Raw genomic sequence first — 21,284 nt, 5'->3', positions numbered from 1 at the left:
GTTGTACTCTTTTTCCTTCGATTCGGGTTTTGTCCCACGTGGTTTTCCTGACAAGGTTTTAACGAGGCAACATCTTGTTGACATTTAATTTTCTTTCGAAATGTGATATTTGTGCTCTTTTTCGTTCGTCCAATTTTTTTCCATTGGGTTTTACTGGCAAGGTTTAAGTGAGGCAATTTAGTTCAACATGATGGTTATCCAAGAAGGAGTTGTATCAATTTTGGTTATTTGGTGGATTCCCACCATTAACTAGGTCATTTTGTTAGACCACATCAACATAGCCATCTCTTATTAAATTTGGATATCATTCTGATCCATATAAGGTATGATCACAAACTTTGCTCATTGGTACTATAACTGTGTATTGGCACTTTGTTGAAGAAATTACATCAACTACTTTTGCAAATCATCTCCGAGAAGCAAGTCCTCAATGTATTTAAAGAAGCGTGAAGACTCGAGAACATTAACATTAGAAGACTAACACAAATGAAGACTATCCGACATCTTCATGAAAGCACAGTCCTTTTCTGCATTCAAGAAATTCGTTCTTCAAAATTGGAAAGTCTCTACTCAAGAATTTGCATGCCAAGATTTGACTGAAGTATTTATCAGGGGTAGCGCCATCATCAAATTAAGGTGCATTCGCTGGACTTTATCGCGTTGTACTCTTTTTCCTTCGTCAAGGTTTTGTCTCTCTGGGTTTTCCTTGTCAAGGTTTTAACGAGGCAACATATGCGTGTCCAACACCGTCTGAGTTTTTACATGCTTATGCAATTTCAGGTTTTTCTCTTTTGAGTTTTCCTGGTATGTTTGTAATAACTTAGCCACGGTGGTCATAAGGGGGAGTGTTATAAACCTTAGTTTATTTACTAAGATGCCTTCGTGTCTAAGTTTAGAATTTACAAATCTTGCACACCAAATCTTCCATCTATATAAATAGAGGCTTAAACATTGTATTCTATATGTACATTAATAGAAAATCTCTCTCTTTTTTTCCCTATTTTCGGTCTCTTTCTCCTTTTTACAAGAATTTTGATATTTTCCTCGCTAAATTCATATCGCTGGTCGGCAGTTTGTCAAATCGACCTTGTGACTTGAATAATTGTTGAGAATCCATACTCCGATGGAATGTCTTTCTGGTGACTCGTAATTGCACCATGACCTGCAAAGTGGCTCAAAATCTTCATCCAAATCCAGCAATCTAACTTATAATTTGCCCCTTAATGCGGGATCCATCTTCTGTAATATCTACACATAAAGAACAACTTGTAGAAGACTGTTCTTGTCGTTTTGACTTTGACCCAACGGACAAACACAAGTCCCTGGGAGTTTGTTTTTGCCCAAGACTTGTGTCGGTGTTTGTAGTCAGATGGTAGAATAAACGAACACTAAAAAACATGGAGTTTATATGTAAGAAAATTTTCAGTTTTCGAAGGATTGGATGCCACATGCATCACAATCATACCAACACATGTCACTCGCAAGAAACCAAAGAGTGTGATGATAATGAACTGAAAAAAACCCACGACTGTCATTGTCCTTTACTCCTCCCACCTACACTCAGCTAAAAAACACTCTCTTTTGTTTTTCTTCAACAAGAAAAATAAATTAGTAGGAAGTAAATGAGCTTTTCATGATCCTCCTTCCAACTTTTTCATAGAGAGGGGGAGCTAGATAAATAAAAATGGTGAAAGAAAAGAGATTTGAATGGAACCCATGGTTGATTCTCCAGCAAAACCAGTCCCTAGTTAAATTTGGTGTTTCATTTCTTGTTGTTGGTCTTGTTTTCAGGTTTCTTTACACCAGTGATACTACTACTACTACTACTACTACTACTACTAGTCCTTCCATTTCAGTACCATCTCTGGAAGAGAATTCACCGCATGATGATGCAGAAGAGATACGAATTCTTCATAAAGGTTAGTGATTTTAGACTTTGATTTTACAAATTTTGTTGATTTTGCATGTGTGATTGATGAGATAGCTAAATCAAAATTGCTAATAGGGGGTACGAATTTAATTTGGGGTGTGTCAAATTTTGTATAAAACACCTGTGGGATGGTACACCTCCAATCAAATTGGAACCCCCTATTAGCTTCCATTAAGGCTTTGTGCCTTAGTCTTGTTAGAATGTTCATACTTTGAGTTGAGGGTGACAACAATTCTTGGTTTACAGGGAAATGTGATTTGTTCATGGGGAATTGGATTAGAGATCCATTGGGTCCGTATTATACTAATGAGAGTTGTCCTATAATTGAGTCTCCACAAAATTGTATGAAAAATGGGAGGCCGGATTCAGGTTACCTCTATTGGAGGTGGAAACCAAGAGATTGCGATGTGCCGAGGTTTAATGCCAAGAAGTTTCTGAAATTGATGAGGGATAAGTCTTGGGCATTCATTGGTGACTCAATTAGTCGTAACCATGTCCAGTCATTTCTTTGCATCCTCTGGAAGGTATACATACATTACGAGTAGATACCAGTTAAGTTTGTTTGTGTAAGCATTGGTGTGTAATTTGATTAGATGTTAACCTCAGGTGGAACCAGCAGTGGAGGTCTACCACGACTTCGAGTATAAGTCCAGAAGATGGCACTTTCGGTCGTATAATTTCACGGTTTCGTTGGTATGGTCACCGCTTCTTCTCAAGGCTGACATTCATGAAGATAGGAATGGCGTTGCGTCTTCGGATATTCATTTGCATCTTGACAAGCTCGACGCGAAATGGGCAGATCAGTATGAGACATTTGATTACATTATACTTTCAGGTGGGAAGTGGTTTCTTAAGACCATAATCTATTTTGAGAATGGCAAAGTTGTTGGGTGCCACAATTGCAAAGGTGCGCCAGAATATGGATTCGACAATGCATATAGAAAAGCATTGAAGCTTGTGTTTGATTTCGTTATGAATTCAAATCACAACAGCTTAGTGCTCTTCAGGACTGCTTCTCCGGATCATTTTGAGAATGGGGAATGGTTCAGTGGAGGGACTTGTGATCGAACTGGTCCGTTTAAGGAAGGCCGCGTGAAGCTGAAAGATATCGACGCTAAGATGCGTCTCATTGAATTTGAGGAATTCAAGAAGGCTCGGGTGACTATGACTGAATCCAAAAAGAGAGTGAACTTGAAAATATTTGACAACACCCATCTTGCTTCGCTTCGGCCTGATGGGCATCCTGGTCTATACAGGGAGTTCCATCCACAGCGTAGAAACGTGAAAGTTCATGACTGTCTGCACTGGTGCTTGCCTGGTCCAATTGATTCTTGGAACGACTTGATTATGGAGATGGTGCTGCGCAGTTGAGTTGCTCGTACATTATCAACTGGTAACCATATCTATAGTAGCCGAATGGTTTTATGTTTGAACATTTCTCCACGGATGTATTGTATGTATATGTGATAGTGTTTGCTCTATGTAGCAAACTTCTAATCTTTGATTTTGCACCTTGACTCTTAGCCAGTACCAGTCATTTATGTTTACATGTAGTAGCATTCCTTAATACTGGTTGTAAGTTGTAACTTGCAAGGCTGCAGCTGCAGGAGGACTTGCATTGTGCTGCATTTCCTCTGCTTCATCTTATTTTGGCTTTTGTGAAGCTCAGATTAGTCTTGTGTTGTTTGCTCCTGCAAGCTTTTAACCTTAGACCCGGATGGTTATTTTTGGATCTCAGACTTTACCTCCATGATTATGATGATTGATGGGTCTCTTTTGGGGTTCAAGTATATTAATATTTCATTGCTTGCTTAACTATGAGGTTAGATGAATCTAGTGGTGGTGGAACTAGTCCATCATCACAATTACAATTTCCCATCAAGACTTTCCAACAACATTGGGAAGTGTGGTGTGGGTGGACCTCTGTTTCAGTTTGGAGTAAATTTCCTTACTTTTTGTTGTTTCATGAGTAGAGTTCTGTACCTACCATGTTCTATTGCATGTCTCCTAGACAACAATCATAGCTATTGTGCAACATTATGAATAACCTAAAATAGTTTTTTTTTTGCTAATAAAACTTGAAGTATGTGTATCCTAATCTCAAATTTTCTACAGGGGTCTTAATCTCTGCCTAGTGACCCATAATTTGCATTGAGATTGAGATTTTTTTGCAGCATAAAAATCTATTACTAGTTTTGTTTTAATGGATAAGCTTCTGTTAAATATATTACTGTATGTCTTCTAGATCCCAGTGATAGTTCCTGTGCTCCATTATTGTACCTTTTCTAAATCTCAGACAAAAATTATTTTTTTTATCAGTTCCCAACTGATTTTTTTAATGGGTATAAATATTTCCAACCAACATCTGTCCACTTGGTCCAAACTATTCAAGTCCTTGTTTTAATAAGATGATCAAGAAAATGACAACAAGTAACTGGTTTTTGTTAATCAATCTTCAAATGCACTCACAATCTCACATTTTAGACTTAATAAAATGCAAGGAGGAATGAGTTTCCAAGGAGTGAATTTTAAACATCATTACCTACTACCCGTACGTCGGTGGAAGTTATCAAATCAACATCTTTGGGAAAAAAAATAAAAACAGCAGGGTGGTTGGTGCATGTTTTTGAGTCGTTTTATTTCATTTTTGGCTTGTTTTTTTATTTCAAGGTACATTGAGTACTTAAAAAGGTGTAATGACATGTTTTGGAAAGTAAACATGTGTTGATGCAATTGCAATCACTCCATTCATCTTTCTGTCTTTATTACTATTTTTTTTCATTTTCTCAAGACATTTTTAGTGTTGTTTCATTTGTTAAGAGCAAAAAATGGTGAAGGAGATGATGAACAATAAGTTTGAGTGGAACAACCCATCTTCTTCTTCTTCTTCTTCTTCTAATTTGAAGCAAAATCATGTTTTGGTGAAGCTTGTTGTTTCAGTTTTACTAGTGGGTGTTGCATTTCGTTTGTTGTATACTGGTTCTTTTGATGTTCTTCCTTTTGTTGAAGATACAACAACAACTGCAAAAGTAGAGGCAGCAGAAGTTCCTGCAAGTAATTATGATGTTGAAGAAGACTCATTACTTGCTACAACTGATTTCTCAGTTGAAGAACAAGAAGAAGAAAAGGCACCAGCTCCTGCAACTGCAAGTAATGCTGATGATGAGGTACAAGAGGAGTACCCCCAAGATCAGATTTCTCAAAAAGGTGTGTGTTCTTTGAGTTCATTTCTTGATTTTTTAGTTTGGGTTCTTGAAATTTCTTGTGATCTGTGTGCATATGAATGTTAATTTGATCAAAATTACAAAACTAAAGAAATGCATGGCCTCATCTAAGAGTTCAGTATGATGCATTACAGTACAAGTGTCACATTTAGCTGAATTCTTGCACTAGTGGTTGAGAATCTTGAGATTGTTGTGAAATTGGTTCAATTGCATGTTTCAATCTTTGCAGCTGCAACAATTGAAATTCCTGGAAAATGCAATCTCTTTGTTGGGGAATGGGTGCCGGATCAATTAGGCCCATTGTACTCATATGAGAGCTGTCATTTCATTACTGATGATCAGAATTGCATGAAAAATGGGAGGCCTGATTCAGGGTATCTAGACTGGAGATGGAAGCCCCGGGGTTGTGAAATACCAAGGTTTAATGCGGAGAGATTTCTTGAGATGATGCGGGATAAATCGTGGGGATTTATAGGTGATTCTATTGCTCGGAACCATGTTCAGTCATTGCTTTGCATTCTTTCCAAGGTACATTCATTTAGTATTACAACTATTTAGTAATTCCGTGTTCTGCTGGGGAGTAAAGGTGTTGATAGATTTTGATTTGTAATGCATCTCAGGTGGAAATAGCGGACGAGATTTACCACGACGAAGAGTACAGGTCCAAGAGATGGCACTTCCCCTCCTACAACTTCACCCTCTCAGTTATCTGGTCTCCGTTCCTTCTGAAGTCAGAGATTTTCGAAGATATGTATGGAGTATCCACTGGTGAAATTCAGTTACATCTGGATAAACTAGATAAGAAATGGACAAGAGAATATGAGAGTTTCAATTACGTTACGATTTCTGGTGGGAAATGGTTCCTCAAAACTGCAGTATATCATGACAACAACACGGTATTGGGTTGCCATTATTGTTCAAATAGCAAGTTGACAGAATTTGGGATTGATAATGCTTATCGTAAAGCCATTAAGCTGGTTTTCAACTTCATCAGTAACTCTCATCACAATGCCGTAGTTTTGTTCAGGACAACCACACCGGATCATTTCGAGAATGGAGAATGGTTCAGCGGAGGGACTTGCAACCGAACAGTTCCGTATAAAAAAGGTGAGATAAGCTTGAACTATATCGATTCTGCAATGCGTAAAATCGAGTTGGAAGAATTCAAGAATGTAGCAACTACTTCAGGATCTGTAAGAAGAGCGAAATTAAAACTCTTAGACACTACCCTGCTTTCAACACTCAGACCCAATGGACATCCTGGTCCATACAGGCAGTTTAATCCGGAGAAAAACACCACAGTTCAAAATGATTGTTTGCATTGGTGTTTGCCTGGACCCATCGATTCCTGGAACGATTTAGTTATGGAGATGCTGATGCGTGACTGACATTTCGAGATACCAGGTTATGCACTTTTTTATATTTGTACTCCTATTTCTGTAATAGGTTATATAATGCACTTGTTATCCTTCTCCTTGCAGTTCAATGTTGTATCATTTCGGTATATAAATACTTTCAGTAAAAAAATATACATTTCCACTCCTAGTAGATAAACAAACATTTGATTCCCATGTGAAACTGAATCCAGAAGACCACAGACTTCAGAAAACCAATTCTTTATCCCTACTTGAGTTGGGATAAAAAAAACCGACTCTTCGACTAACTTAAACTCAAGCAGAAGAGAAGGGTGTGATATTCGAGTTGTTTTCTTCTTTTATTTTTCTTGTAAAGAAGATGGTGAAGTTTGAATGGAAACCATTTTCTGTTGTTATTAAACAAAATCATGTTGTTGTTCCCATTTCACTTGTTTTTCTATTGGTTGTTGCTTTTCTTTCGTTATACTCGTATTCTTTCCAAGTTGCTCCTTTTGTTGAAGCTCCTGTAAGTAATGGTGCTGAGATTCATGAGCAGAACCCGCGACATCAGATTCCTCAAAAAGGTAATCATATTACTAGAGTTCGGTACTTTTATGGTCTGATGGGTTTTGTTTTTGCTTTACGCTTACTTGATGTCTGCACCATTTCGGATCTCATTTCAATGAGATCTACGAGTTCGGTTTATAAAGAACTTTCTGAATATTTTCTAATACTAGCCTAGTGATAAAGAGAATGCCAAGCTTTTGGAATTCTAGTACTTATAGTTGAGATTGCCGTCTCTTATTGTTGTTGTGTACTGATTCATGTATGTTCCAAATGCTATTGTTGAACAATTGCAACATTCAGGAAACTGTGATCTTTTTATTGGGGATTGGGTGCCCGATCCATTAGGTCCAGTTTACAGTAATGAGAGCTGCCATATAATTGTTCCTGGTCAGAATTGTATGAAGAATGGAAGGCCAGATTCAGGGTACCTGTACTGGAGATGGAAGCCACGGGATTGTGAGATACCATGGTTTAACGCGGAGAGATTTCTTGAGATGATGCGGGATAAATCATGGGGATTCATTGGTGATTCAATTGCTCGAAACCATGTCCAGTCATTGTTCTGCATTCTCTCTAAGGTACATTTAGCATTACAGATTGCATTTCTAGTGTTTACCCCTTTTTACATCATGAACTGAGTTGATCAATTGTAATTTCTTATGAAACATGGAGCTGGATGTTCTGCCAAGAACCAAGTAAAGGTGGTTGAAAGTTTCGGTTTATTATGCATCTCAGGTGGAAGCAGCAGATGAGATTTCCTACGACGAGGAAGGCATACCAGTAAGATGATACTTCCCGTCCTATAACTTCACCCTCTCTGTTATCCGGTCTCCTCTACTTCTTAAAGCAGCTATATCCGAAGATAAGCATGGGGTATCAAGCAGTGACATACAATTACATCTCGATAAACTCGATGAGCAGTGGACAAACGAGTATCATAATTTCAACTATGTCACAATATCTGGTGGGAAATGGTTTCTAAAAACCGCGATGTATCATTACAACAATACAGTCGTAGGTTGCCATTACTGTTCATCCCACAGCAACTTGACAGAATTCGGATACGACAAAGCTTACCGTCAAGCCATTAAGTTGGTTTTTAACTTCATCATCAAGTCCAACCACAGTGCTGTAGTTCTGTTCAGGACAACAACTCCGTCTCACTTCGAGAATGGAGAATGGTTTAGTGGAGGGACTTGCAATCGGACAATGCCATATAAAGAAAGTGAGATTAGGGTGGACAATGTTGATTCTGTAATGCATGACATCGAGCTAGAGGAATTCCACAGGGCAGCAACTACTTCAGGATTCAAAACAAGAGTAAAACTAAAACTGTTAGACACTACCCAGCTTTCATCACTCAGACCTGATGGACATCCTGGTCCGTACATTCACTTCTACCCGTTTGGGAAAGATAATAATGTCATAGTTCAAAATGATTGTCTGCACTGGTGTTTGCCTGGACCGATCGATTCTTGGAACGATTTAGTCATGGAGATGTTGATGCATGAATGTCTAACATTTCCAGATACAGGTTATGCACTTGTTATATTTGTACTCCAATTTTTGTAGCATTAAACTTTTTGTTCGTGCTCTATAATGTTCAACCAATTCGCAATGTACATACCCTCACAGTACATGTTTCATTTGTAAATTTCCTAAGATTCCACACCTTTCAGGACAAAAACTGAACTGTGATGCCCATGTGAAGACTGAATCAGAAACACCAAATTTAGTGAATATTACATACAAATATTCATTGAGACGAGGGAACAAGATAGTTGTTGTAGTTGCAGGAAATCCTACACTACACCCCTCGTGTGATTTCATTATTACTCAACCCATTTTTAGATTTACACTTTTAATTTTATTGATCAATCTTTGAATGTTCTTATAAGAAAAGATAAAGGAATCAAGAATGATCTCTGCTCTAAACTTTCTCTCTCCTATTTAGTTGTTTCTTACTCAAAAAAGGTCTCTCCTTCCTTTACAATTGAACGACTATTTATAGGGAAATACATAATGGATGACAGCTAATCTGACCTTTATTTTCGGATAAGACTTACGACATTCTCGCAACCTTACAAATCTTAATCTCGCAAACTCTCTAATTTTCGCAGGATCCTTACATCTTTCTCATGTTTTTAGCTGACGTCGTTTATTATATCATTTCTGAAATTGTTCTGCGACGCTATTGTGTTATGTTGTTGATAATTTCGCTAAGATATTATTGTTGCGAGATTCTGATCCTACATCTTGCCTCTTCTCATATCTTTTCTATGAAGTAGAGAATGATGTGAGAAATGCCGCAGCTGTTTCTCTCTTCATATTCTGCATTTATCACACGTATTCTTTCTTCCATCTGTTTCTTGACACGTCTTTTGTAACCGTTTCCTTTTAACCGCTTATATCTTTCCGTATTAATCGTGTTTATCTTCTCGAGGATAAATTCCCTCTATATATATTCTTTCTCGCTCTCTTTTTCTTTCTTTTTATTTTCTCTGCAACTTCATCGTTTTTCTGCAAATTCCGTTATTGCAACTTTTATTTTCTTTCTTCTTCAATCTTTTTAAGTTCTTCTTCATCTTCATATTATTTCTTCCGCAGATCTTCATCGTTCGTAATTTTCTTCGAAATAATCTTCCTGCCACTGTTTTCCATGGATTCATCAAGGTTAGTTTTCTTTTTTCTTCTTTATGGTTTTGCTGAAATTGATCTTGTTTATTGCCTTATTTGATGTTGTTTATGTGATTCCCATACTCTTGTTATTTCAGCAAAAGCGCCTGCAATACTAAATTTACAGTTCAGAACCCTAATATTTCCAAATCGCAGCATAAGGTTGTTGCGCATAAAAGAAAGTCTGTGAATGAGAAGGTAGTAAGAAACACTATTCTTTTCTAATAACAATATTGTTGCCTCTGTTTCTTATCTGGATTGTAATTCGCAGGGTGATAAGGATGTCAGTAGACCTCTCAAGAAATCTCGCCACCTTAAAACTGTTCCAACTTCTGTTCCATTCCACTTAGTCATCTCTTCTAAATCTCCTGCGACATCTTCGCAAGATAAACCTTTATCTCCCATTCGCGAAAAGGTTGCCTCAGATTTCATTTCTTCAGCTGACCTTTCAATGATTGAAACCCCCCTTTTTGATCCTTCTATCAATGAAACTTCTTCTCTTCCTATTGAGAATGTTTCTCAGCCTTCTATCACTGTCAGTTCTCCACCTGAGTCTCTTCCTCTTTCGAAAGAAACCGTGGAGGGAATAGATATTGCTTTCAAAGTTTTATCTGAAGTCCTGGATGATGGCAAGAAGTCTTCTACTGATCCTATCAAGTATAATGTTTGCGAAATTCTGAGCAAGCATTTAGGTTCTGACAGAGCTGCTTCGCAGACAGCTTTGGAAAAAGAGTGTAATGCTCTTCGTCTCGAAAATCAAAAGCTTCTGAATGTTTTGTTGGATCGTGACAATCTTCGCAAGAAGAATGATGAATTGAGAGGTAAGATTTTCTTATCTGTGTCTTCAATTTGCTCTTTTAATGGTTTTATCCTTCCCATATTTTATTATCCTTGAAATCCCTCTTTCGCATGTTAAGCCTTAAACCAGAAACGAATAATGGAGAGATATCAATTTGAATCTGCTGTTGAAGAAGCCCGTGTTGATAAAGAAATTTTGATGGATCAATATAACCAGTTAAATAACCTTTATTCATATTATCTTGATCATATAAATAATCTTACCAATGAAAATACCCAATTAGTCCAGAGACAAGAGTTATTAAGTAATGAAGTATCTCGCCTTTCTTATTCTTTAACTAAAGCTAATTTATGGATGGAATCTTTATCAAATGAGAATAAAATCTTGTCTCAAGAGAAGTGAACTTATTTAAAAAAGACAGCGATATCTTCGCAACAACTTAGCATTCTTCAGAAAGTATGTGATGACCAAGAGCAATCTCTTCGCTCTTTGAGAAATGAACTTAAAGAAGTAACAAAGCCAGCCATCGCTGAAAGAGATACACTCATTCAAGGTAGAATAACTTTAAGTGTAAAGGCGAATCAACTTAAAGAATAATATTACAAATTAGAAGAATCTTATTCTTCTCTTGCGAAGAAAAATGCCTTTCTTATTTCTAAAGAGAAAAATCTTCAGTCTCGACTTAAAGGTTTAATTGGAGATAAATTTGATGACGCAATGGACCTTTGGGAGAATAGTTGTCTGTCCTTATTTAACACCTTATTTCGCAAAAGGAAGGTAGTAATAATAGTTTGACTGCCTTAACTATCTTTTCTTTGTCACATCTTTCTGAATTCTTCATCTTAATGAAATTTTGTATTCTACCTTTCGCTGAATCTGAGAAGAATATTCATTCCTCCATTTCTGTTTTGGAGGCTAAATATGCTAAAATTTGCAAAGAAAATGCATTGCTTGTCTCTGCCCTTACTGGTTCTCGCGACTGAGCAGAAAGAAGACTTGATTATCGTGCTTATTTTAAGGATATTCATGATAGGAATCATCAGAGAGCTCTTCTTCGTCAAGTTCATCTCTGGGCTGAAGTCCTTGTAAATGATATTTTATTGTCCAAGTATCTTCCTCTTACATCAATTGAACCTTTAGAAGTAGATGATGATGAAGTTCCCCATCCTGCTGATAGTGATTATGATTATGATGGTGCAGAGGACGATCTCTTGGGAGGTGAAGAAGAAATTCCTTCTAAAGAAGCATTTGCTGGTGTTAATTAAAATGAGAAAGAAATATCTCCTGAAGAAGTAATTGCTGGCGATAATCAAGGTGCTAGTCAAAGCGAAGATCTGAACCGAAATGAAGGAGAGGCTTGCGATAATGAGAACATTGGCGAAGAACGTCTGTTATCTCTTGTTACTGGAATTAATATTGAATCTTGAGCTTCTTATCTAGTTTTATCTTCTTGAATTGTCTTATTTTTATCACTTTTGCGAATAACCAAGTTTGGAATCAACTTTTCTTTTTAGTATTTTGTTGATGAGAAAGATAATGCTTTCTTGTTTATTGATTCCCATACGTGCCTCTCATTATATTTCTTGCAAAAAATAATATGTTACAAATACTTATAAATATTTTGTTTCATCATGTGGTCTTATTTTTCCTTCTTAATTAAAGGTCTTATTATGCCACCTCTTGTCATTGCGACAAAATCGCTGGACGTCCTTGCACTTTCATGCAAAAGCCCATTGATCTTTCCTTAACTTTTTCTTTTGTATTATGGCCTCTTCAGGAATGTTGCGAAAATATGACAGGCCTAAATATTCTTGCCAAAATGAAGCCCCATGACATTGCCGTCTTGCGACGAAATCGCAGGACATCTTCGCACTTTCATGCGAAAACCCATTGACCTCGTCTTATCTTTTTCTTTTGTATTATTGCCTCTTCAGGATTGTTGCACAAATATGACAAGCCTTAATACTCTTGTGAATAAAAATCCTCATGACATTTGCGTCTTAAGACACTTATCAGCTCCCTAATGGAGGGTGCCGCCCTTATCTTCCCCCTGGTTGCCCCTTCAAGGAGGTGTACTTCTACCATACAAGGTTAGCTCCTCCCATCCAGTATTAACAACAACCATTTGTTTTCGCAGCCTCTTATCCCTTTTACCTATAGGGCTTATGGTTACGAGACTGCACCCTAAGTGGGGTTTTCTTTGGGTCGAGTGCAGTATAAACCAAGACTTGTCAAGAATGGCAAGGTATGCTTCAAACGTCTCTGGCACTCTTGACTCAACCGTGTACCTCGGCGCCTTGATCAGATCTGCACTCCTTGGGAGAGTCCTTATTACCTTAGTCTCCCAACCCAAGTCATATGCTTAAGCTAAGAATCCAAGATGCCTCTCCCGAATGGGCTTTATTGACCCCAAATCTCCATGACTCAGGTTCCGGTGGCGGTGTAGCCTTTCCCTAAGCCATGCAACAGGTACCCCCTAATATGACGTACTTTAGGTCTTACATTTGCCTCTTGTGAAATTTTATTCGCGAACTAGGGTGTACGCCATAAAGGTTCGCCCCTTTCTTTTATGTCATTGTGCTGTGATTATCTCTGCGAAAATTTCGCACATCATGATCTTGTTTTGATATGAATAATCTTGCAATTATTTTTTCAGAATCCATAACTTCTCAAAGCGTCTTACGGATAATATCTTTTTAAATATAACCTGTTCCATGGTCTGTCAAGTCTATGACCAACATCTCTGCCTTCTGGATCCATTAATATATAATCTCCTGTTCCAACTATCTCTTTAATGATGTAAGGTACATCCCATTTTTTCGCTAATTTTCCACCATTTTCTCGCTGATATATTGGTGTCTCTCGCAGAACTAAATCTCCTGGTTGGAATTCGCGTACTTTGACACGTTTATTATATTCTCGGGCTAATCTTCGCTGATAATTCTCCATATGTTGTAAAGTTGTCTCTTTTCTTTCTTCTAATTCATCAAGTTTATTTAAGATCAAACCCGCACTAAGATTTTTCTCCCAAGCTTCTCTTTTTGTAGTTGGAATAACAACTTCTGTTGGTAACACCGCTTCAACTCCGTATGTTAAACAAAAAGGTGACGTTCCAGTAGCTTCTCTTCTAGTTGTATTATAAGCCCATACTGCATTATGTACTTGTTCGCACCATGCTCTGTGATGTCCTTCTAATTTCTTCTTTAATATATCTGCAATTGTTTTGTTTGTTTCTTCTACCTTCCCATTAGCTTGTGGATACAAAGGAGTAGACTTTCCACATTTTATCTTTAATGCATTAAATAAAATTTCTATATTTTTTCCTTCAAATTGTTTCCCATTATTGGATACCAACTGCGCAGGAATTCCGAATCTGCAAATGATATTTTCGAATATGAATGTAAAGATATCTTTTTCACGAATATGCTGTACTGCCTTCACTTCTGTCCATTTTGTGAAATAATCTGTTGCGACTATTAAATATCTTCTTCGTCCAGAACCTGGTAAAAATGGTCCCACAATATCTAAACCCCACTTTCCAAAAGGCCACACACTGGTTGAAGATGATAGTGGTGCTCCAGGTGCATGTATTTTCTTTCCATGCCGCTGACAATCTTCGCAACGCCTTGATATTTGTTTTGCATCTTCGTGCATGTACGACCAGTAATAGCCTTGCATTTTTTCTCTATGTGCCAAAGATCTTCCCCCGCTATGATTTCCAGCATCCCCACTATGTAACATTTTTAGCACTTTTTCTCCTTCCTCTTGTGTCAAACATCTGAGTGAAGGTCCGTTAAAGGATTTTCGGTATAGCAGCTGATATAGTTTTTCAAGTGGTAAATAAAGTTCGTTCAAAGACTTGTAAAGATTTGATTTCATACTTAATACTAAAAAATATATACAAAAGATGTCACAAATATCGAGAGGTACTGAGAGTTAAGATTCCACCAATTCTCATATTCATGTGGTTCAACTATCAATTCCAGACAATTATAGCTTATAACATAATAAATATTGACTCTTTATTCTTTGCCAAGGTAGATTTTATAAAAGATTGACTTTAAATCACAAGCATGAGTATCAAAAATACTAAGACCAAGCATACGCCATCAAACAAAATCACAATCAATTAAGAAAAATCATGAATCAATTTAAAATAGTGCAAAAGTCATAAAGGAATTAAATAGATTTACCACACGCGTGGAGAATGGCTTCCTCCGTCATCCCAGTGTTGGGTTTTACCTCTTCATGGTGAAAACATGCTCAAAATATTTATTCATGGCTCCAAAGTGTTTGAATAGAGTGAAAATACAAGAAAAAGATAAAACAGATCAACTGCAACGTTTATAAGCGTTACAAACTGACTGTTATAAAGGACTACAAAGTATATAAGACTTCCTTTTAAACGATACTTATTTGCTGCAGTAACTAAACTACACCTCTCTGCGACTGCCTTAGGGCGTCAGTTCTTCTTCTTCTTCTTCCCCTCTTCCCTGAAAGTGCAGAAACGACTCTGCAACTTTCTTTCTCCGTGCAAAGACCTTCGTCAGCTCTCCCGTGCCTCTCTAACTTCACCCCAAAGTATCGACCCCTCTTCCAGGACTCGTACAAGCCTTTATATAGCTAACAGGTGCAAAACTATCCCGAGAAATATTTTTTTCTTCCAACAAAAGTCTCGGACTTTCTCGCCTTTTCTTTCACCGGAATTCTCTCACACGTCTTCTGTTTTGTGTCAATCATTCCCTTTGAATATACAGCTCCAAATCTAACAGAATATATCTTCTTTCACCTCACGTAACTTCTTAATATAAATCAACCAAAACTCCGGAAACTTCCTCATGCCCTATTACATAAAGAATACATGTAAGCTGCTTTCTTTCCCATAGAAATCCGAGTACCAAGCCTGTTTCGATTAAACAGGGTACCATTTGTACGTGCCAAATCGAATGATTCTCGTCCAAAACAAAACCAGAAAAGACCGAGCATAATCCTCCTCTGTTCTTTCCAAACTCGACTATATGGTCATTTTTAAACGAACCAAACACCCATGCTAACTCTTCTCAGCCTTAACAAGTCCAGCCCAATAAAAATCTACGATTGAATCTAATTAAAACTCCTTCAAAACCGGTCCAGAAATCTGCAGATGGACAAGGTTGTTTTCCCGCCAAAACCATTTCAAATGGGGAGGAAGATTGTGTCCCTTAACCTCTTATGGGGTGCCTTTATCATTTGGGTGCCCTGGGGTGCAAATAGCACGTGTTTGCCCCTTAGTAAGTGAATGCCCCTTATCCAAATGAGGGTTTCCTTTAGCAACTGTCCTCCGGGATTCTCCGCGCAACTTTTTGAGCCGATTTTTCCACACATGTTTATTTCTCCAAAAACACCTACAAAGACACAAAAGGCCATAATAAATACAAAATCGAGCACTAACAATATATACAATTGAGATTATATCAGACACAAAAATGTGTCTATCAAATACTCCCAAACTTATTATTTGCTAGTCCCGAGCAAATCAAATCTACAAAATAAAATCCTAACTCACTGTCGCAGGCATCGTCAGTTGCATTTAGCGTATGCAACAAGCCTTTAAACCCCTAGGTGGCCCTAGTGGCCGAGTTGTAGTCTCGGGAGGGCTTACAAGAGATATACGCACAAAACCTTTACTCCAGACCCTAACTATCTACGCAGAACCTTGGAAGGCACTAAAGAATCTCCTTGGTTGGCATACTTATTGACTATAAGAGGAAGTACCCTGATGCGAAATTCCAATTGTTGTACACGAGTTTGCACTCAAGCATACTAAAATTCATATATAAGTGACAGAGCTCCACTCAGATAGTCGCACTATGGACATCAATATCCGGAGTCAAAACTAATCACATGGATAGATCAATAAGATGGATATAGAGAAAAACATAGATAGTTTTGATGTTTACTAAGTGAACGGCGTTTCCCATATCTGTCTGAAGGCCTCCGCCAAAATGAACCTATCCTAATGGATTGAGATACTAGTCTAACTAATATCAACACACTGGCATATACAAGGGAACCAGTGGTCGATAACCTAACTCTAGGTCAACACAACTGGCATATACAAGGGTACCAGTGGTCGACTTTATTGAATTTATTCCTTTTGGTCAAATGGTCTGGTCTCAATTTTTTTTTTCATGGTATCTCAATCACTCTAATTCACCCTAGCATTGGTAACAACTTGAATCGTGAGCCCCACCAAATCACTTAGAAACATATTTAAAAAGAAAAATAAAAACAGAAGTGAAAAGGACTCAACGAGATATGGCGAAACTACCATGTTATTTCTAACACCTGAGCTCTGTGCTTTTATAAATAGACTCTTTAGATGTTTCCATCTAATTAGATTGGTTCCTCAACTCCTACAACCAAAATGCTTCCATCCACTTAGATTGGTTAGTGTAATCCTTAATAGGCATAAATTTCTAGGCTCTGGAGTTTATTTATTGCAACTAAAAAGTTTCTCCCATACCCCCAAACTTAAATCTAACATTGTCCTCAATGTTCTAAAGATGAAATTAAAAGCATGAACAAGGAGAAACTGTTACCATTTGAAGCAAAAGAGATAAGGAAGATATTACCGTGTTGCATGAGATTGGGTTACCTCCCAAGAAGTGCTAAGTTTAACGTCTTCATCCAGACATAAGAAAGGATTAATCACCTCGTATTATAAAGTAATAGCCGAAATATCTGTGGGTCATCAAAACCAAATAGAGCTATCACAAGTAAAAGGAATCTGCAACATGCCAAGAAAATTAATAAATAAAGTGCACCCTTGTCTAGTTTCCTGTTTAAGACAACTACATCTAGCTGTGGTTCAGGTTCAGGCTCTATGAAAGGGTCTAGATAAAATATTTTCATGCGCTGGAATTCCTCAAAGCTAAGGTCCGGTTCAGGTATTAGAGTCTGTAAAAACTAAAGTAAAAACTTAGAAGAACATAATAATAACCTAAATAATTGTGGATCCTTAAAGTCAATCAGTTTTGACTCACACAGCTGACCACAATGAGAGTGGTGGTCTTCCTTAAACAAATGTGTCGACCCTAATCTCCTAAAGTAATTAGGTTTAGTCTCAAAGCTTAATAATTGACACATATGAAACTTATAAGTTCCCACAATTGGTCGAAAAATATTTGGTGGGAAAACAAAGTCAATGTGGATATCATAGCCTGGGTAAACCACATCAACCAAAGGATGGGTTTCTAACAACTGAACTTCCTTATGGACATCACTAGGTTCAGGAAAACGTGTATGAAGATAATCTTGTAAAATGGTTGAGGCACATATGTCAAGTCCCAAGTGAGGGACCTTTCTAATAGTTAAAGCACATGGAGAATGATAATCACCCCCAAACTTAGAGTTTTCAGTGTCTCTAGAAAGACTAGTCACAACTTCCCTAATTTCAAGGTCATATGATTCCTGAAAATGGTCAATTGATTCTTCTAAGTCAGGTTCATCCTCACTCATCTCTACGAGTTCACTTTCTTTGTCTAAGACTAATGTTTCTAAATCGCTAGACTCTAAAACAATATTCTCAGAAAAAAACTCGTTCCTCTAAACCATTATTAGCTTCGTAATCAAAAGGAAATACTACATCGTCTAAAACGGGAGTATCTCTAGTCAAATCCTCGTCCTTTTGAATAGGTAAATAATTATTAAAATTATTTGGATTTGAACTAGAAACATTATCATTATTAAGCTCAATTGGAGTAACAAATTCCTGATCATTATGCCTACTTATTTCAAATTCTTCATCAACACTATCCTCATCATAATCATCATTATAATAACATGAAAATGGTTGAACCTCATCTAAAAAAGTAGTGTTACTAATTTTATCCTCGTCATCTTGATTATGTGAATACCTATCTTCATTTTCAAAGGTACTATTGGAAACACTATATTGGAAATTAAGAGCAGTTATGTTCTGGGCCTCTAACAAAATATTTTGAGTCGACTCACATGACTTCCTGATTGAATCTAGGAAAGAAAGTTCACTCGTTGCATTGCTTTCGTCCATAACTAAGTTATTCATTTCTGCTAACTTACATGTCGACTCAGCTAACTTACGTGTTGACTCTAGTATAGAGGAATTTTGCTTGTATGACCGGTTGGCGTGTGGATAGTAATTGGGCTCACCATGGTATGGACCATAACCTTCAAAAGACTGATGTTCCCAACCATTATTCACACTATGGTCAAAGTAGTAACGTCCATTTTGAAACTCAGTATGATATTCGTTGTATTGGCTATTGTAATACCAGTTCGACATTCTATTGCAGGGGTGTGAGTTGTCACACAAAATTAAACCCACTGACAGGGGATTCGTGGGTGGATAAAGTCTTACCTCCCGTACCAGACGGGCGATGAACCGTTGAAGTCGACTCAGGCCACCGACTCCGATATCAGTGTACGAACCCGAGGGCCGAGACAGTATCGTAACTGTCGTCCTTCCCTGCAAACAATCGATATTTAATTTTGACCCTTCCTTAGGGTTTAAAAATAATGTCCAAGAATGTCCAAAAAGTCCAAAAATAAAAATGTCCAAAAAGGAAAAGAAAAATTACAAAAATAACACCCTATTTACAGTTTCTAAAAATAAAACAAAATAACTATATACAAAATCTTCTTCACTCCTTTCGGATTCCTCTTTTCTTTCTCTCCTTGGCGATGCTTTCCTTTTATAATATTTTTTCTTCCCATGTAGCTTCGCTCCAAATATGAAAAGAATCGAAAAAAAACCAAAACGCGTAAAAAAGAACAAAAAATAATAAAAATAAAAAGAAACCTAAAACAAATCTAAATACAAGTCCGCGTCGGCGGCGCCAAAAATTGATGTAGTTTTTCAAGTGGTAAATAAAGTTCGTTCAAATACTTGTAAAGATTTGATTTCAGACTTAATACTAAAAAATATATACAAAATATGTCACAAATATCGAGAGGTACTGAGAGTTAAGATTCCACCAATTCTCATATTCATGTGGTTCAACTATCGATTCCAGACAATTATAGCTCATAACATAATAAATATTGTCTCTTTATTATTTTCCAAGGTAGATTTTATAAAAGATTGACTGTAAATCACAAGCATGACGTATCAAAAATACTAAGACCAAGCATACGCCATCAAACAAAATCACAATCAATTAAGAAAAATCATGAATCAATTTAAAATAGTGCAAAAGTCATAAAGGAATTAAATAGATTTACCACACGCGTAGAGAATGGCTTCCTCCGTCATCCCAGTGTTGGGTTTTACCTCTTCATGGTGAAAACATGCTCAAAATATTTATTCAATGGCTCCAAAGTGTTTGAATAGAGTGAAAATACAAGAAAAGATAAAACAGATCAACTGCAACGTTTATAAGCGTTACAGACTGACTGTTATAAAGGACTACAAAGAATATAAGACTGCCTTCTAAACGATGCTTATTTGCTGCAGTAACTAAACTACACCTCTCTGCGACTGACTTAGGGCGTCAGTTCTTATTCTTCTTCCCCCTCTTCCCTGAAAGTGCAGAAACGACTCTGCAACTTTCTTTCTCCGAACAAAGACCTTCGTTGGCTCTCCCGTGCCTCTCTAACTTCACCCCAAAGTCTCGACCCCTCTTCCAGGACTCGTACAAGCCTTTATATATCTAACAGGTGCAAAACTATCCCGAGAAATATTTTTTCTTCCAACGAAAGTCTCGGACTTTCTCACCATTTCTTTCACCGGAATTCTCTCACACGTCTTCTGTTTTGTGGCAATCATTCCCTTTGAATAGACAGCTCCAAATCTAACAGAATATATCTTCTTTCACCTCACATAACTTCTTAATATAAATCAACCAAAACTCCGGAAACTTCCTCATGCCCTGTTACATAAAGAATACATGTAAGATGCTTTCTTTCCCATAGAAATCCGAGTGCCAAGCCTGTTTCGATAAAACAGGGTACCATCTGTACGTGCCAACTCGAATGATTCTCGTCCAAAACAAAACCAGAAAAGACCGAGCATAATCCTGCTCTGTTCTTTCCAAACTCGACTATATGGTCATTTTTAAACGAACCAAAAACCCTGCTAACTCTTCTCAGCCTTAACAAGTCCATCCCAATAAAAATCTACGATTGAATCTAATTAAAACTCCTTCAAAATCGGTCCAGAAATCTGCAGATGGACAAGGTTGTTTTCCCGCCAAAACCATTTCAAATGGGGAGTAATATGGTGTCCCTTAACCTCTTATGGGGTGCCTTTATCAGTTAGGTTCCATGGGGTGCAAATAGCAAGTGGATGCCCCTTAGTAAGTGAATTCCCCTTATCCAAATGAGGGTTTCCTTTAGCAACTGTCCTCCGGGATTCTCCACGCAACTTTTTGAGCCGATTTTTCCACACATGTTTATTTCTCCAAAAACACCTACAAAGACACAAAAAGCCATAATAAATACAAAATCGAGCACTAACAATATATACAATTGAGATTATATCATACACAAAAATGTGTCTATCAACAGCCCATCTCTTAATTCATAATTCGTTGCGCGGCTTTTTAACTTGTGTGTTTCTAATCTATTTCTTGGTGTTTCTCCTTTCGCCAAATATGCATGAAGTTCCATTCTCCAGTCTGCGATATTGTTCGTTTGCTCTTCTTCTTCATTGTCTATTATCATCACATCCACTTCTTGTTCTTCTTCTTTATTGATTGATGGTGATAAAAGTG

The 21,284-nt window shown here is 37.3% G+C and overlaps 2 protein-coding genes and 1 pseudogene across 2 annotated transcripts; all 3 read left to right on the top strand.

Moving 5' to 3' along the window:
* Nucleotides 1-1,553: 1,553 nt before the first annotated feature.
* LOC113320758 (protein trichome birefringence-like 25) lies at nucleotides 1,554-3,667 on the top strand. The gene is made up of 3 exons (XM_026568652.1): nucleotides 1,554-1,919; nucleotides 2,177-2,454; nucleotides 2,537-3,667. The coding sequence occupies exons 1-3, from the start codon at nucleotides 1,685-1,687 to the stop codon at nucleotides 3,299-3,301; spliced, it is 1,278 nt and encodes a 425-aa protein (XP_026424437.1). The 5' UTR covers nucleotides 1,554-1,684; the 3' UTR covers nucleotides 3,302-3,667.
* Nucleotides 3,668-4,599: 932 nt separating this feature from the next.
* LOC113323845 (protein trichome birefringence-like 25) lies at nucleotides 4,600-6,693 on the top strand. The gene is made up of 3 exons (XM_026572188.1): nucleotides 4,600-5,137; nucleotides 5,384-5,682; nucleotides 5,775-6,693. The coding sequence occupies exons 1-3, from the start codon at nucleotides 4,759-4,761 to the stop codon at nucleotides 6,540-6,542; spliced, it is 1,446 nt and encodes a 481-aa protein (XP_026427973.1). The 5' UTR covers nucleotides 4,600-4,758; the 3' UTR covers nucleotides 6,543-6,693.
* A 106-nt stretch (nucleotides 6,694-6,799) lies between these two features.
* Nucleotides 6,800-8,664, top strand: LOC113323847 (annotated as a pseudogene).
* The last annotated feature ends 12,620 nt before the right edge of the window (nucleotides 8,665-21,284 follow it).

Source organism: Papaver somniferum, chromosome 11 (genome assembly GCF_003573695.1).
Source record: "Papaver somniferum cultivar HN1 chromosome 11, ASM357369v1, whole genome shotgun sequence".
NCBI lineage: Eukaryota > Viridiplantae > Streptophyta > Magnoliopsida > Ranunculales > Papaveraceae > Papaver > Papaver somniferum.
The sequence above is the reverse complement of the archived record's forward strand: the minus strand, read 5'-3'. Positions and strand labels throughout refer to the sequence as shown.

What these genes read in the sequence shown, in the direction of transcription:
- LOC113320758 (XM_026568652.1), top strand. Translation starts at nt 1,685, where the DNA reads ATGGTGAAAGAAAAGAGATTTGAATGGAACCCATGGTTGATTCTCCAG. An exon ending in GATACGAATTCTTCATAAAG is followed by an intron (nt 1,920 to 2,176) that starts GTTAGTGATTTT and finishes CTTGGTTTACAG; the next exon opens with GGAAATGTGATTTGTTCATG. An exon ending in TTCTTTGCATCCTCTGGAAG is followed by an intron (nt 2,455 to 2,536) that starts GTATACATACAT and finishes TGTTAACCTCAG; the next exon opens with GTGGAACCAGCAGTGGAGGT.
- LOC113323845 (XM_026572188.1), top strand. Translation starts at nt 4,759, where the DNA reads ATGGTGAAGGAGATGATGAACAATAAGTTTGAGTGGAACAACCCATCT. An exon ending in AGATCAGATTTCTCAAAAAG is followed by an intron (nt 5,138 to 5,383) that starts GTGTGTGTTCTT and finishes CAATCTTTGCAG; the next exon opens with CTGCAACAATTGAAATTCCT. An exon ending in TGCTTTGCATTCTTTCCAAG is followed by an intron (nt 5,683 to 5,774) that starts GTACATTCATTT and finishes AATGCATCTCAG; the next exon opens with GTGGAAATAGCGGACGAGAT.